This window comes from Nomascus leucogenys, chromosome 3 (assembly GCF_006542625.1).
Source record: "Nomascus leucogenys isolate Asia chromosome 3, Asia_NLE_v1, whole genome shotgun sequence".
Classification (NCBI taxonomy): domain Eukaryota; kingdom Metazoa; phylum Chordata; class Mammalia; order Primates; family Hylobatidae; genus Nomascus; species Nomascus leucogenys.
Window position 1 is genome coordinate 32888163 of NC_044383.1, and position 16532 is coordinate 32904694.

The 16532-nt window shown below is 49.5% G+C and overlaps 1 protein-coding gene across 5 annotated transcripts in view; it reads right to left on the reverse strand.

The window, feature by feature from the left end:
- Positions 1 to 16532, reverse strand: part of PAX2 (paired box 2) — an 83586-nt gene that overhangs the window by 22340 nt on the left and 44714 nt on the right. For all 5 annotated transcript variants that reach the window (XM_030808388.1, XM_030808392.1, XM_030808385.1 and 2 more), the window contains one exon: positions 785 to 960. In XM_030808388.1, coding sequence (XP_030664248.1) covers positions 785 to 960 — 176 coding nt within the window. The remainder of the gene's footprint in view (positions 1 to 784; positions 961 to 16532) is intronic.

Sequence of the window (16532 nt, forward strand, 5' to 3'; positions counted from 1 at the left end):
CATGCGGTCGCCGGGGTTAGCTGTGAGTACCGTGGGCTGTGGGTGAGGGAGCAGGTGGACAGTGGTGTGTGAGCACAGTACCGTGGGCTGTGGGTGAGGGAGCAGGTGGACGGTGGAGTGTGAGCACATGCACACTAGCACATAGAAAAGTTCGGAGGTGGTTTCTGCATTGTGTGTTTTGCTGGTGTGTTGCGTGCTGTGCCCCATGCTGTGTGTCCTGGGCTGCTCAGTGTCTGCAGAAAGTGTTGGGTGTAAGTGGTAAGCTGCCAGCCTACCTAGGCTTCCATTGAATTGCTGGCTTGGGGAGCAGGAGGCAGGCACAGGCAGGCTCTCCTAACACTGGGCAAGGAGAGCTCCCCAGTCTAGCATAGACTTTCTGTAGGACCCTGAGGGGGTGTGGGCAAGGGACACAGCAAGAGGATGTTCCTGAGTACTCCATGCAAGGACCACAGAAAAGTGGAGCTAGAAGGGACTTGACAAATCCTACATCCAAGCCCTTCATTCTATAGATGGGGAAACTGAGGCTCTGAACAGAGATGATTTACCCAAGGCCATACTCTTGCACCCAGAACTCATTTCCAATTACTATATACAGACCATAATGATTTGTCTTAACGATACCATACTGTTTTGTGTGAGCCTGTTCACACTGCACACACACAGAACACATGTGTGTAACACATACAATGCTGGCTATGCACGTGGTGTTTGGTGAACAAGTTTTTGAGAGGCCTTGTTCTGCCGGCTCCTTTCTACTTCTGCAAGCAGAAAGCTCCCTCCTCACCTGTTCTGATTTGATGTGCTCTGATGCCTGGAAGACGTCAGGGTAGGAAGGACGCTCAAAGACCCGATCCAAAGCTTCCAGCTGCTGCTGGGTGAAGGTGTCAGCTCGCAAGTGCTTCCGCAAACTGTCCACACCACTCTGGGAATCTCCATTGGGGACCGAGCCCTCGGACACATCTGGAGAACACATGGACACTTGGGGCGTTAGCGCCAGGCCAGCAGAGGCACAGGAACAGTGCAGGGCAAAGAGGTGGGCATCTGGTTCTGGGCCCTGAAGCTCTGCACCCCTATGGGACCCCTTACTCTCAGCCCCTGGGCCAGCGGGGCTGACACCAGAGGGTGGCCCCGCCTCAGAGATCTGGCTGAGGAAGCCCAGGGAAGAGAAGGACCTGAGGACCTGGTAAGAGATGGAGCGGTCACACTGCGGGGTCAGGAAGGATTAGGCAGAGGTGGAGCCAGGGGGCTCCCGGGAGCCAGCTCCCTGGGGCATGTCTCCCTGAACCACCCCCTGCCCCCAAGCCAGGGCCAGCCTGGGGAAGAAAGAAGCTGGGTGTCTCAGACTGGCATTACTGAGCCTGTGGAGAATTGAACTCGGCTCCGAGATGAATTTCAGTTCCACTAATTCCAAGGGTTGAAAACCATCAAATTTCCGAGGCCGAGTGTAACCTGGAGACTGGGTGAAGTAATCAACTTCGCCCCGAGGGAGGAGGGGCTCTGAGGCAGAGCTGAGGCACTCTGCTTGGGTTGGGCCAGGACTGAGGCCAGAGGGAAGCCAAGCGGAGGAAAGAGGTATCGCTAGAGCAGCAAAGCTCCCACTTGGGCAGAGCCCACAGAAGGGCCCCCGTGGATGCCTCTATGCCCTGGCCACCTTCTTGGCCTCTGTCTCCAACCTGGACCCAGGCTCAAGCCCCCTACAGGAGCCAGTTTCTTGGTCACCTGGTTCGTCCTGCAAGTCTCCAGAGGGAGCAGAGACTTGTCACACTGGTGCCTGCTCCCCCGAGGCTACAGGCCAATCCTGTCTCCATGTCCCCTTTCCTCAGGCGTTCTCAGCCCTCCCCTATCCTTGCCTCCCAGCGTCGGTTCCCTGGAGTTTTCAAGGTGTACAGTAGGCAATGTGCTTGCTCTGTGGCCTCTCTCTGAACCCACATCTTGCAGCTCCCCAAAGTGGGGTTCCCCCCAAACCCCATACCAGTTTGGTCACTCCAGGCTTCCCTCAGCCCAAGACCAGCTGAGGAGCCTTGGGCCTGGGGCCAGCCCATGCCGGAGGCCCCAGGGTGTTCCTCTGGGACTGTTATATATATCAGTTTATAGGTGATTATATGATATGATATAATCAATATTGCATTATATACAGTAACACCATACAGTATCATTCAGGAGACCATAGAAAATATTACATATTGATTAACTCAACCTGCAGCCATCCTCTCTTGCTGGCCTCCCAGACCAAGCGTGGGGTCTGCTTTCCTAATGTGACCACCCATCTTCCCTCCATATCTATTCTGGAGGGGGTGGGAAAGCAAAGAAAGTGTGTGTGTGTGTGTGTGTTGGGGGGTGGGGGGGGATAGAGAGAGGGAGAGAGAGAGAGAGAAGGAGAGAGAGAAAGAGAGGGAGAGAGAGACAGAGATCAAGACCAGGACCACATATGAAGAAGACAGACAGAAGCACCTTCAATGGTATTTGTTCCCATGGACACAAAACTTGGTGGTTGTGGTTTTTTCAGCATAAGGCTCGGGAATCATTTCAGTCTTATGGGATGTATGCATCAACATATGAGTTGAAAGTTGAAGTGTGGTAAATTTATTTTCCCTTTTGTGTGAGTATTGCATGTCTATGCACTTGTACATAAATAAACATCCAGATAAACAAGGTTCTGTGTGTGTGGAAATAGAATGAGAAGCTTCCTGAAAGGATGTATGTGTCTGTGTGTGATTGCATGAGGACTGTGAGGCCACATGCCCCATTTCTCCTGTGCCTACTTCTTTTTTCAGGATGTGCCATCATCCTCATTTCACTCCCGGTATCTATTTGCACGTACTATTGTGTTTGATTCTCCCTTCCTGGAGCCCTCCTACCTTTTGGGGAAGCCGGACTCTCAGGGCTGAGGAAGGCATCAAGTATCTTCATATATGGTTATTGCAGGGGCAGAGAGGGTGTATTTGTGAGCGTGTGTTCACACATTATGTGTGTGCATGTGTGGCAGGACTCCCCTCATGCCTCTGTGTAGATTTATGTATATGCCTGTCTGTGTGTGGCTTGGCTCACTGTGTGTGTGTGTGTGTGTGTGTGTGTATGTGTGTGTGTAGGGGCTGAACTGAAGCTTTGTCCTCAGGTCACTGGCTGGAGGAGTCTCTTTGCCTTCATTTATTCAGGGGCCCTTCAGATCTTGACAAATCTGTCACTCTAAATTTGCGAGAGATTATGGTGCTCTCTCCCCGGCCCGCAGAGAGGTGATATATGATATCTGCTGCCCCTATTGATTGCCTGATCTGGTGGCAGAGGCCGGCGAAATGAACTTGAAATGAACATCATGCCTCAACTCATTGTGCGTATAATACACTACTTAATCCCACATTTTTCAGCTGCTATGGAATTCAATTGATCAATCATGTTCCACTGATAGTACTGTTTTAGGGGTTATTGCTGCTCCCTCCACCCACTGACCTTTTTATTTATTTATTTATTTTTTTTGTATACTCAGACCCTGGTGGTAAGACAGGTTACAGAGGCAGCAAAGGAGGGGAAGGGGGAGAGAAAGGAGGCAAAGGCTAAGGAAGCCTGCTACTGGAAGAGATGGCAGTGGGAGGCGGGGAAGCAGAGGAGAGGGTAGTGGGGAGGCGAAAGGAGGTGCTAGAGGAGAAGGAAAACAAAGTGGTGTGCTGAAAGCATGCAGAGAACCCCCGCCCCCCAGAGAGGCTGGAGGAGGCTTGCAGGAGCTCCTGTAGGAGAGGGAAGGCAGCAGTCATGATGAATGGTGAAGGAGCACAAAGAAACTTATGGGGAGCAGGGAGGTGAGATGCAGGGCCCAGGAGAGGGCAGCGGCGTTACTGGTGGGGGACAGCCAGCCAGCCCTCCAAATCCACCACACGTACCATAGGCTCTCACGTGCTCTTTCCAGAGGAGGGGGTGGCATCCTTCCATCAGCTAGGGAAGGAAGGGAGGAATGAAGGCAAGCAGAGAGGGCAGGAAGGGAATGAGGGAAGGAGGTTGGGAGAAGCCCTGGATCAGAAGGTCCAAGGAGGATAAGCTCAGGGAAGGAGGAAGCCCAGATGCATGGAAGGGCAGAAAGAAGGAGAGGAAGAAAGGGAAGAAGCCTTCCACACCAGAAGCTGGAAGCACTGGCTGGGGTGAGGACACTTACTGCAGGAATAAAACCAGCTGGCTCTGCTTTTGCTGAAGCCTGGGTGTCCTGATACCTGGTGCCCAAGGCCTGGATGAGGGTGGCTTTGCAGGGGAAGGAGAGGAGGAGGAAAAGAAGAAGAGAGTAAAGGAGGAGGAGTCAAAAAGGAAAGAAGGAAGACAGCTGTCAGTGCTGACCACCTAGAGGGTTCTCCTGGGAAGATGGGCAGCGAGCTCAGCATGGGACTTGCCAAGGGCAAAGTCTCAGTCGGAACGGGACGGCAAGGAGGAATAAAGAGACCACTGTTAGGTGCAGCTGTTGAAGGGCTGTCTGGCAGAGCTGGGCTGAAACAGAGGTGGAAGCAGAAGCCGATCTTAATCTAGGTTTCTAGGATGTAATCTAGTGAGCAGGGAAGGAAAGCGCGTGAGTGATTAGACACCATCCATTTCCAAGAAGATCCCCTACCCAACAGCCCCTTTACCCCCATGCCCAGCAGCCAGTCAAAGAGCACCTTGTGGCTGGGACCATGACTAATGCATTTCTGCGGCGCCAGCATCAGGAATGGCCCCGAGTACTCAGACTCTCCTGGGTGGCATTCAAAGCCGTACCTCTGGCAGAAGGTTTTGGGACTGGCCACCTGACTGGCCTGGCACCCCAGGACACCCAGTCTCTCATCAGGTAAGCCCCACACATCCCTGGCTAGCAAAAGATGTGCTATCCCCACTGCTTGTTAGCCTCTAACAGCATCAGCTCTGACGCACAGGCCTTTCCCACTCTCAGCAACACCATCCTGCCCATCTCTGGTGCCTCTACCAATAGACAGAGAACACCGTGTTCCTGGTGAGCAGCAGAACTTAACCCCAGGGCTGCTGAGCTGCCATCCAAAGCAGGTGGCAGAGGCTGCTTGAGACTGGGGCCTGGAGAACACATCTACATTTGAACTCCCTGCACCAAGAGGGCTGGAGGCTGCTGGTCATGTGTCCTGGGCTTTCAGGAGGAATTCTGATTTCCAGTATTCTTCCCCATTCTCTGGCCACATTTTTAGACTGGGGCTGGAAAATACGGTGGCTGCGGGTTTAATAAGACCAAACAGAGCAAGGAAGGGACCCTGTGCTAGTCAGTCTCCATAGAGGGAGGGTTCAGCCTCATTCTCTGTCTGCCCCCTGCCCAGCTCCCATTCTGCAGCAGCTCACAAGTATCAAGAACTCATTACATGCCATTGCTGTTATTTACAGAGCTCATTTAATCCTTCTGACAACCCTGTGAGGGAAGTACTATGATGCCCATTTTAAAGATAAGGAAGCTGAAGCAAAGAGAGGTTAAGTAGCTTGTCAAAGGCCATGCAGCTAGTAAATGACAGCCAGATTTGAATCCGGGTCTGTCTGAGTACAGAGCCTGCCCTCTAAATCGCTCCACTCTGCAGCCTGGGTGCCAAACACAGTGGGCCCAGTTGAAGGCCACTTGGCTCCATCCAGGGCACAGCCTTCCTCTCAGCATCCCTTGTTCTTTGCCTGGCACCCTCCCCAGATGGAGGCTACAGCCTGTGGCACAGGTGCTGGCTGAGTGCAGACTATGCCCAGATGATTAAGGGACGTCTGGTCCAAATGTTTCATGTTACTATAACTAGCGGGGGTGGGCAGTGACTTCTCCAAGGTCTCACAACTGGGGAATGGGACTCCCAGGACTGGGCCATTCCAGGTGCTCTGTCCACTGTGGCATGAGCACTCTCAAGGGGGTGAGCTACCACAGGTCTTTTTGGAACACGGATAGTATGTAAATAAACTAATTCAATTAAACAAACTGCTGAGTCAAAACTTTGACATAGATTATTCTTTCGAGGATAACAAAGCTCATATTTTCTTCTTCTCTGACTGTTTCATATTTGCTTAGTATTTAACAAAAGGTCTTCACAGATCTTAGGTTATATGGGCTTCCCAACCACTCTCCAAGGTAGGTAGGGATTTTAATCCCTTTTTACTGGGGAGGAAACTGAGGCTCAGAGTAAATGAGGTGCAGGTGAAGCGAGGGCAAGTGACTGGCTCAAGGGGACATTTGCTGGGGATCCTGGCACAGGGCAGGTGCCCCAACAGCTGTGGACTAAATGGACGGACAGAGTGGCTGCCTGCCCAGCCAGAGCCCAGAGTGTGGGGCTACTGGCAGCAGGACCCTAGTCTCCAGGCAAATGAAGAGAACTCCAAAACCAAAGATCAACTTGACTGGAAGGAGAGCTGCCGGCATGGTGACAGTGGTTACTTTCCGATCACAAGCAATTTTTATTTTCTTTTCATCTAAGTTTTTCCATATCATCCAGGCTTTGTGCTATTAGTATGTGCTACTCCTAAAATCACTAATAAAACTGTCTTTACTCCTCAACCAAAAGATCTCATCTCCTCATTCATTCAGCCCTATGCTCACTCCTCATCTATTCCTGGGTGGCCCTGGAGCTGGGCCCTATCTCACACCTCTCACCCCAGGTCAGGGCCCTGGCACTGGCCAGTCATGAATGGAGTTGTCCAGTGGGGTCTCAGCAGCTTGGGGAGGGGGACACCCCCTGAACACTGTCTTGGGAACAGGGCTAGGGGCAGAAGGGTCACTGCAAGGGACAAGAGACAATTGGGGGTGGTGGTGATAGATAAAGTGAACTAATGGGCCAGGCATAGTGGCTTATGCCTGTAATCTCAACATTTTGGGAGGCTGAGGCTGGAGGATTGCTTGTGTCCAGGAGTGTGAGACCAGCCTGGGCAACATAGCGAGACCTCATCTTTACAAAAAATAAAAAATTAGCTGGGCATAGTTGTATGCACCTGTGGCTCAGCTACTCAGGAGGCTGAGGCGGGAGTATTGCTTAAGCCTGGGAGGTCAAGGCTGCAGTGAGCTAAGATAGTGCCACTGCATTCAGCCTGGACAACAGAGTGAGACCCTGTCTCAAATAAAAAAGAAAAGAAAAGAAAAGAAAAAAGAAAAAAAAGAAAGAAAAGAAAAGAAAAATAAAGAAAATGAAAATGAAATGATGTCATTTCCTTGGTCAGAAAGCACCAAGGCTCATCAAAGTCTACAAAATCAGGGTGGGATGAATGAGGTTGCCCATCAAATCCCAGGAAGCAAGATGAGGTATTTGAGAAGAATTTAAGTATAGCAAAGAATTACACTGACTTTGGCCGGGCACGGTGGCTCACGCCTATAATCCCAGCACCTTGGGAGGCTTGAGGTGGGTGAACCACAAGGTCATTCGAGACCAGCCTGGCCAACATGGTAAAACCCCATCTCTACTAAAACTACAAAAAATTAGCTGGGCGTAGTGGCGGGCACCTGTAATCTCAGTTACTCGGGAGGCCTGAGGCAGGAGAATCGCTTGAACCCGGGAGGTGGAGGTTGCAGTGAGCTGAGATCATGCCAGCCTGGGTGACAGAGTGAGACTCTGTCTCAAAAAAAAAAAAAAAAAAAAAAAAAAAAAAAAAAAAAGAATTATACTAACTTCAGTTTTCTAAGCTCAAATACAAACGTCTATCTGTCTATGGAGAAAGTAACGATATTAGGGCTTTCACCTACACTCATCAACCTCTTCAAACTTTATGAGGTACTTATTATTACTCTCATTTTCTAGAAAAGGAAATAGTCTTAGAGAGGCAAAATTATTTGTTCAACACTGCACAGCTAGGAAGCAGCAGAGCCTGGATGTGAACTCAGGGATGTCAGACTCTGAAGCTCTCTCCACTCTACCACGTTTGCCTTCTCTGTCAAGGATCCATCATCATTTACTGAGCACTTACTGTGTTCTGGGCAGGCTCAAGGTACTTTATACACATTATCCACAGTCTTCACAGAACACTTGCAAAAGTGATACTGTTAGTTCAATTTTACAAACGAGGAAACAGACTCAGGGAGAGTTCAAAATATGTACAAGATTGCACAGCTGGCAAGAAGCAGTCTTGGGGAAACTGAGTCTTCATCCGCAGGCAGAAAATGACCTCAAAAAGTGATATGGGAAGAAAAGAGAAAAGCGTGGAGGCAGGGGGAACAGTGGGTGATGGGCCTCAGGCCTCAAGGGCTGGGGGAGCAGTGGGGCTCAGGGGCCAGCTGTGCTGGGGATGGGGGCTCTGCCCGTTCTGATGGTGGCCTCTGCTCAGAGGGTGCTCTCTCTCCCTAGCTACTCCACACATTACTTCCACCTCTGAGGGGTTCACCCCCAGGCTGCCCCCCAGTCTTCCCAGCTGCCAGTTGTTGCAGTTTCAAACTCAATTGTTCTCCTCGGTAGTGAGGCAAATGGAGTCATTAATTACCTTCTATCGGCTGGGCTGAGTTCAGAACGCGATCAATATCCCCGCTTGTCATTCAGGGCAGCTCGCCTGTGCGGCCCCAGCCCCACCCCCATGGCGGCACAGCAGGACCAGGGAGGTGGAGGTCCAACTGGGAACAGGGAGTGAGGTTTGGGAGCTGAGGAATGGGGTGGCTCCCCAGAGGTCAGGTGCTGTCCAGACTGGGAGAGGAGGGAAGATTGATGGATTCGGGCAGCGGGGGGGGGGGGGGGGCGGGGTCAGTCACAAGGGAGAGTGGAGGAGGATAGAAAAGGAAGGAGTGTTCCGGAATGAAGAGAGAGGTAAGGGAGATAGGAGAAGGGAAGGAGGAAGAGAGGATGAGGGGGAAGTGGGATTCCGGGAGTGAGGGAGGAATAGATAGGAAAAAGGAGAGAGGAGGGAAGGGGCTCCAGAGGGCCGGGCTGGGAAAGGAGCTATGGTGACACTGCTTGCCCAGGGAGATGGATGATATGCCCCATTGCTTCCCATCTTTAAACTGGACATTCAGTGAGTTTGGCCTGGCCACAGTTCCCAAGCCAAGCTCAAGAGGTGGGTATAAAGTGGGCCAGGTGCAGTGGCTCACTCCTGTAATCCCAGCACTTTGGGAGGCCGAGGTGGGCAGATTGCTTGAGCTCAGGAGGTCAAGACCAGCCTGGCCAACATGGTGAAACCCCGTCTCTACTAAAAATACAAAAATTAGATGGGTGTGGTAGCATGTGCCTGTGGTCCAGGCTACTTGGGAGGCTGAGATTGGAGGACCACTTGAACCCTGGGGGTGGAGGCTGCAGTGAGCTGAGATCATGCCACTGCACTCCAGCCTGGGAGACACAGTGAGACCCTGTCCAAAAAAAAAAAAAAAAAAAAAGAGGTGGACATGAAGAAGGCTTTGGAAATCTGGCCCAAACCTTGGCTCGGGGCAAGACCAGGTTCTGCCCAGCCTTCTAGCCCTGGGAAACTACCTGCTGTACTTGACCAAGCCCAGCTTCTAAACACTCAGTGAGTTCATGAACGGGGAGAGGCTGGGGTGGCTGTGGGCCTGCCTGACCTCAGGCTTGCTATGCCCATTCACTTCTACCAGCCTCTAGGGACACTAACTGTACTAGTGACCCTAACACAATGCTGGACCAGAAGTAACATCTCCTGGGTTGAAATCCTAGTTTTGTTGCTCACTTGCTATAAATCTCCTGAGCTTTTCTGGATTGAGTTTCCTCAGACATATACAAGAGGGCTGTTAGCTCCTCCCTCACCATTAATTTCTCCTTTCTCTGCATTCTAACAGCCATCTATCCAAACCTCTATTGTAGAAATAGTACTAATAATAATTAAAACAGATCCGGTTTCTACTTGGATACCAGACACTATGCTTAACATGCATGCACTGATTTAATCCTTACAATAACAGCAACTAACATTTATTAAGTGCTTAGTATATATCAGGCACTCCTCTGATAATCTTACATATATTAACTCACTTAATTTTCACAAGAACTTAAACATTATTGTCCCCATTTTGTAGATGGGGAAATGAAAGTGCAGAGATTAAGGAACTTTCCCAAGGTTACACGCCTCACGGATGGCAGAGGAGCCAGAAGTCAACCCTGGCAACATGCCTCTAGCAGCTAAGCTCCTCTCCTGGGGAAACTGAGGGATAGAGAGATTAGGTAATTTACACAGAACAACTTATGATAGCCAATAAGTGGCAGAGCCAAATTTAGAATCTCTTCATGTCACAGTTATTATTTAATGTTTGTTTTCTCCTCTGACCTGTGAATTTTGAAGGCAGGGGTCCCATAGTTTTCAACTTTATAAACTTCATATAGAGAAGGTGATCACGAATGTTGGCTGATTTGTTGACAAGAATTCCAAAAGCAAAGATTGATCTGCTCTTAACTTGCTATGCTCAACATTTTACCTTTTAGAAGGAAAAAGAAGCAACAAAGGAGACTGCTACTCTGAATTCAGTGTCACTCACATTCTACAGCTGGAAGATATCATGAAAAGAATTTAATTGGATTCCCTCTTAGATATTTAAAATTAAGACAAAAACCAAAAGCCAGGCTCAGAGAAGTTAGGTAATATTCCCATGTCACATAGCTGGTTGTCATAAGAATGGGAACTGAGGTTCCTAGCTCAGATCCCTTTCCACTATTGCAGGCCACTTAATTCTGACCAAGAAAGAAAAACTGATGAAAGGGAAATGATGGGGATGCAGGGAGAAAGCAAGCATGTCTAGAGTTGACAGTAGCTCAGGAAGGAGGTGGTGGGCAGAATCTGAATTGAAGAAAGCAAAATGCTCCATGCTGGGTGAAAGACATGGCCAGGGATTCCATGGCAAGAGATTCTAAAAGAGACCATAATTCCACGAGGACGGGATGCTCTAAAAATGAAATTCTGCCTCTATAAGCTCAAATAATCAACCTGACAGCATAAAGGGAGTGGGAGTGGGGGAGGGGTGAAAAGAGAAGGACATTTAAGGAAAATCACTGTTGTTGCACACAGATAAGCTTTAAAATATGATGATCCCAGATTTTAAAAGGACATGTACATCTAACAGTGGAAGATTATGCAGCCATTAAAAAATAGTGTTTTCAAAGAATATTTAATGATATGTGAAAATGGTCCTATATTAAGTAATGTTAGGTGAAAATAGCAAGACATGAAGCTGTTTATATGGTATTGCTCAATTTTTGATTAAAAAATTATATATACACAAAAACGAAAGAGAATGGGAAAATATACCAAATTCAACAGTGGTTGTCTACTGGCAATGACACTGTGAGTGAATTTTTAAAAATTTACTATCTCTTCCAGGTATTTCCCAATGAGCATGTATTGCACTTAGGATCATAGAAGTCACTTTTTTTCCTCTTATACAGCATACATGACAGATGGAAGGGGGGGACCATAACCAACGATGGATATGAGGGTGGCATGAGCCTGTCAGGAAGACAAAAGCTCAGAACAAGCTGAGACAACAAAAAAGGGCCTTGGAGAAAGAAAGAAAAGAAAGGCAGGTTTTGGCTCAGTCCTAGGGAAGAGGATGTAATATTGAGAGAGAAGGCAGAACTTCTCAACCCTTAGCTTGCTTTTGTCTTCTCCAAAGGAAAGAATCTTCAAACTGAGCCCAGTAGGAGGGCACTGGTGCTCTGGTCAGGGAGGGGCCAGGCAGGTAACCTCTGGCCATTTCAATGAACTTTCCCAGGTCCAGACAGGACCCTAAAACTGCTGTTGATGATCCCTGAGATGTCACAAAGAAAGGGTGAGGCGGTGACAAGGCCAATCAATGCCATCCTGCCTGTCAGAGAAGGGGGAAGAGGTACACATATGCAAATGACACTCAAAATCATAAACTCAGGATCAGGCTCTGGAAATCCTTTAAAAGAAATTATCATACAGTTAATTTACGGGCAACAGAAAAGAAAATGGTGACACCCCAGAGCTTGCACGCACTCACAAAAATAAGTTGTGGCATATTTACTCCATATCAACACTTACATCAAATACCTCCCTCATAAACACTTTCCTAGTTGCCCTGACTGGAAGCAACTGCTCCTTTGTTTTTTTCGTTCATCATATGACTCCATGCCTTGATCACGGCATTCATCACATTCTGCTTATATAATGATGTGTATGTCTACCGCCCTGCTAGATTGTAAGTTTCTTGAGGTCAAGGACTGTGTCCTGTTTACCTTTGTAAATCAGTCCTGCCATACATTGTACATACCAGGCACTCAATTTGCTCATCAATGTAAACTAGATTTTTAAAAATAATTTATTAAGGGAATTATGTGGAAGTAGTGAGTGTTAACATTTGACAAAGAATCTCCTTCCTAGCATAATGGACAAGATGAAAACAAGTAAAATGATTGATGGCTGTTGGGCTCAGTAGTTCCCAAAGCATTCATTCACTTACAGCAGGTAGGAGGAGGTCTCCATTTGTGGGCCATGTGGCTTTCCTGTGTTTTCAAGGAAAATAACTCTTTTGCAAAAAACTAGTTGGATGATGATATAGAAGACATCCTTACGACCTTAATCGGGTAGAATTAAGAACCCAAACCAACAAGATGAAACTCAGCAGGGATAAATGGAATGCCCTATGTTTAGGTTAAAAAAAATCAATTACACAAGTGCAGAATGGGGCAGACCTGGCTTGATAACAACTGATGTGAAAAAGATCTCGAGGTTTTAGTTGACCACGAACTCAATATGAGCTTGAGTCTGACATGGCTGCTAAAAAATCGAATGTAATCTTAGGCTATATTATGGATGTAGAGTCTCCAGATGGGAGAGTGGCAGTGCTCTACTGTGCCTGGCATTGGTTAGATTGTCTCTGGAGTTCAGTGTTCATTTCAGAGGAACTTTAACCTTCAGTAACGAATTCTGAGATGGGCAACCAGGATGGTGAGGGAACTCCAAGGGCACAAACCATATCGTGTGAGAATCTGAAATCCACCCAGGACCCAGCCCAGCATTTGCCAAGAGCTCAGTAAATAAGGTAGAGTGGATGAAAGGGAGGGAGGGAAGCAAAGGAAGGGTGTCAAGTGGAGAGCTTTACCACCACCACCATTCTCTGTGGCAAATGCCATTACCTCTATTTTAAAGATGACGAAACTGAGATTCCGAGATATTATGTAATGAGTCAAAGGTCCCAGAGCAAGTAGGGAGTGGAGATGGACCCAAATCCGGACATTTGGATCCCACATCCTGTGCTCTTCCCTCAACCCGCATGACTTGGTATAAAGTGATGCTGCAAACAAACAATGGCCACTGTCCATCTGTGACATATGTCCAGGCAGGGCTGTGGCCTTTTAGGCAGAACTGTTGGAGGAAAGAGTTCTATGGTGAGTGGCAGATAAGACAGGATGACCCTTAAGAATCTGACACTCTGCCTTGTCACCATCCAGCCCAGCCAAGGCCTCTCTCAATCTCAGCCACTCCCAGGCTCCCAGGCTCAAGCCCCATTTCCTGCTTGCCCTTCTAGTCTATTTCCCCAGATTCCTATGGAACACACAGCCATGCGTCTGGGCATTTAATGAACAGCCAATTGTTTGAGTGCAACAGCCTTGCCTTCCCCAGCAGGCTGTAAGCTCCTGAGAGCCACATCCTGGTTCTCTGCTCCTCTCATACCTCCCAACACACTGGGCACCTGAGCCCACACTGATACAAAGATCCCCAGAGAGGCCAGAGAGGAAGGTGTCAGTTTCCTCAATATCCTACTGATTTACACACGAAAGCAGTCAAGGACTCTTAGCTCACTGAAAACTGCCGAGGACAGAGGGATGGTCTGAGGGGCCCCTTAGGGCCCTGGCATTTCCTAACCAACCCGTAGAGAAGAGGGAGATATGGAGGAAACCTAGAACCCCAGGCAATTGTACCAGCACATTTACTTTCCTCACTTTGAATAACTGAGCTCCCCCGAAAAAGAGCCCCCAGGTTACCTGTGGAGAAGAAGAGCATGGCACCCACTGCCAAGTCACAGCCAGCCTAGATGTGTGCGACCCATGTATGAAGAAGTGGAACGGTGGAGAGTGGGTACCGACAAGGAGGAGGGAGGTGAAGGCCAGAGGCCTCAGGAAGGGAACACACATGTTGTGGGAGAGGGAGGACAGACCCAGGGGAGGAAGGAGAGGGGTGAGCCTTGAGTGGGTTTAGGGGAATTCCCTGAGGAGATCAACTTTCCTGCCTGGAACCACTGGTATGCAGTCCTGCTGGCCTGCTGCAGGCGCTGGTGGGGAAGGAGGGCTCACTGAGCGTCTAGCTCCTGGGACCCTAGCCCTTCCTCAGCCTTCTCTGGGCTGTCAGGGAGGGGGTGGGGCCCTCTGCCTGGTGCGGTCCCCATTTGGCTCCAGCAGGGGCCAGAACCAGTTAGAAATCTCTGGAACCAAGAGGAACGGGGGCTTTGTTAGCTCAAAGGACACAAGCAAGGCGAAAAATTACATACCAGGCCGCCCTAAGTATGCTTGTTTAGAGAAACTGCTTGCATTTATGAAGTCTTTGGTGCGGAAAGCAGGGTTGCAAATGACTGCATCAGAGCGACAGTAAAGGCCATTAATTTCCTGTTATGTTTTCCTGTGTTGGGGGCTTTATTAATTTAATTTTACACTGTCGAACAACAGCGAGAGCTGACACTGCCACACCGCCACGGCTGGGGTTTTCTTTTTGTGTGTGTAGCAAGGCTTTGCCTGACATGCAAATCAACGCTATTACCAGAACCAATAAAGATGTGTGGAGGGAAGAGGGGAGGGAGGGGGAGGGAGAGAGCGGGGGGTAGAAAGGACCAACGCCATCCTTGGCCAGTTTCTGCCTCCTGTGCCTAGCACCTCCTGGCTTCCCAAGGCGTCCTCCACAGTGAGCAATTTCTGAGCATCCTTTGCTATCCTTCTGCCCTCTTCTCCCCATCCTCTGCTTCTGGATGGTTCTACCTCTGTCATCCTCTTCTGTCTCAGTTCCTGGTAGAACCTGAATAGAGCAGACATGGAGTTCCCAGAAAAAGAAGGGAGATAGACTTCTCACTGTCTGTCCCCAGCTGAGGTATGTCGCAGAAGCCACAGGGGCAAGCAACATGATGGTGCCAAGCCCACAGGCCAGAGCAAAGGCCTATGCTGCGGACTTCCTCTCCAGGCATTTTCTCCCCCACACTCCCCGTTCATCTAAAGTCAAGGGTCCTGGCCCACTTACACATTATTAGTGCACACACGCATGAACCCATGTGCTTGTGCACGTGAAGAAGAGTCCAGAAGAACAGATACTCCAATACTCCAACTTGCTTTTAAGTCCCTCCGTGAGCTTTCATACTTTAACATTGTCAACCACTTATTTCCTTTGAATTACCAGGAAAAAAATACGGTCTCTATTTCTCCTTAAAAGACTCCAATAACTATCTTCAGTAGCTGTAAGGCACCCACATGGTTCAGACCAAAATGCCAGAGAAAAATGGATCCCCAGCATCCGAAGAAAAAGCAAGTCCCTAGAGGTTCCTTTGTATAGCATTCTGGTCCCTGTTGCTGCCTAAACCACATACCCACTGCCCAAGACCACCCACACCGTCCCTCACCCAGGCAGCTCCTACAAGCTGGCTGCCCCAGGTGGCCCACAGTGCCCTCGGCTCCCCATACCACCAGGCCACCCAGGTGCCCACACTACCCAAGTGCTCATGCTGGGCACTCTGCCTAAAGAGATGGAGATGGCAGGTGAGGAGGGAAGAAAGGAGGAAAGAACGGCTCCTGGAGTCACTCCTACCAAACCTACTATCTCCATCCCTCCATCCCTCCATCCCAGGCTTCCCAGGCTGCCTGGGCCGAGGGAGATCTGTGTGAGCCAGCAAGTGTGTGTGAGTGTGTCCGTGCATCTCTCCCTCTGTCACTGGCTTGCTTGCTCTCCTGCTCGCACTTTCTGCTTCAGGAGCTGTTTGGCAGGCTCTGGGAGGCTGTTGGATGGAATCCAGCTCTCCCTAGGAGGAAAGCATAAACTTCATAAACTGCATTTACTTTAATGCAGGTTCCTGGAGCTGCTTTCCTCTGGCTTCTCTTCCCTCCCCTTGTCTGCTGTCTGGATCACATTCTACCGCTGCCCCTGTGTGTACCGCAACCTTACACACATGCACACACATACACATGTACACATGTACACACATACACATGCACACACACTCTAGCCAGTCCTCCTGAAAAAGGTGAAGCCTGGGGCAGAAAGAGAAGCGCAAGGTGTAAAAGCTCTGCCTGCAGGATAAAGCCCCAGCCCCAGTCCTGGAAAGGCCCCCAGGAGATGCCCACACACTTGTCTCCAGTAGAGATGAGCACAAAGGGTGCTTTGAAGCAGGCAGGCGGAGCCTCAGGGAGGGAGGGGATGCTGACATTTCATGGGGGCAGCCAAATTAGGAGCCACCTGGAGGATGGGCCACAGGGCTCCAAGAATGGGAGGGAGGGAAGGCCAGGCCTCCGTGCAGGTTGAGGTTTGTGAGGCCTCTGTTGTCTAGTGCTGTCAAGGTCAGCAGGTTCGGGTTCACCGAAGGGTCAGGATGGTTTGAATTACTGGCTCCGCTGCAACTCGGCTCTGAGGCTGCAACTCGGCTCTGAGGCTCGTGATCTGTCTCGCAGTCCCTGAGCCAGGCCCAG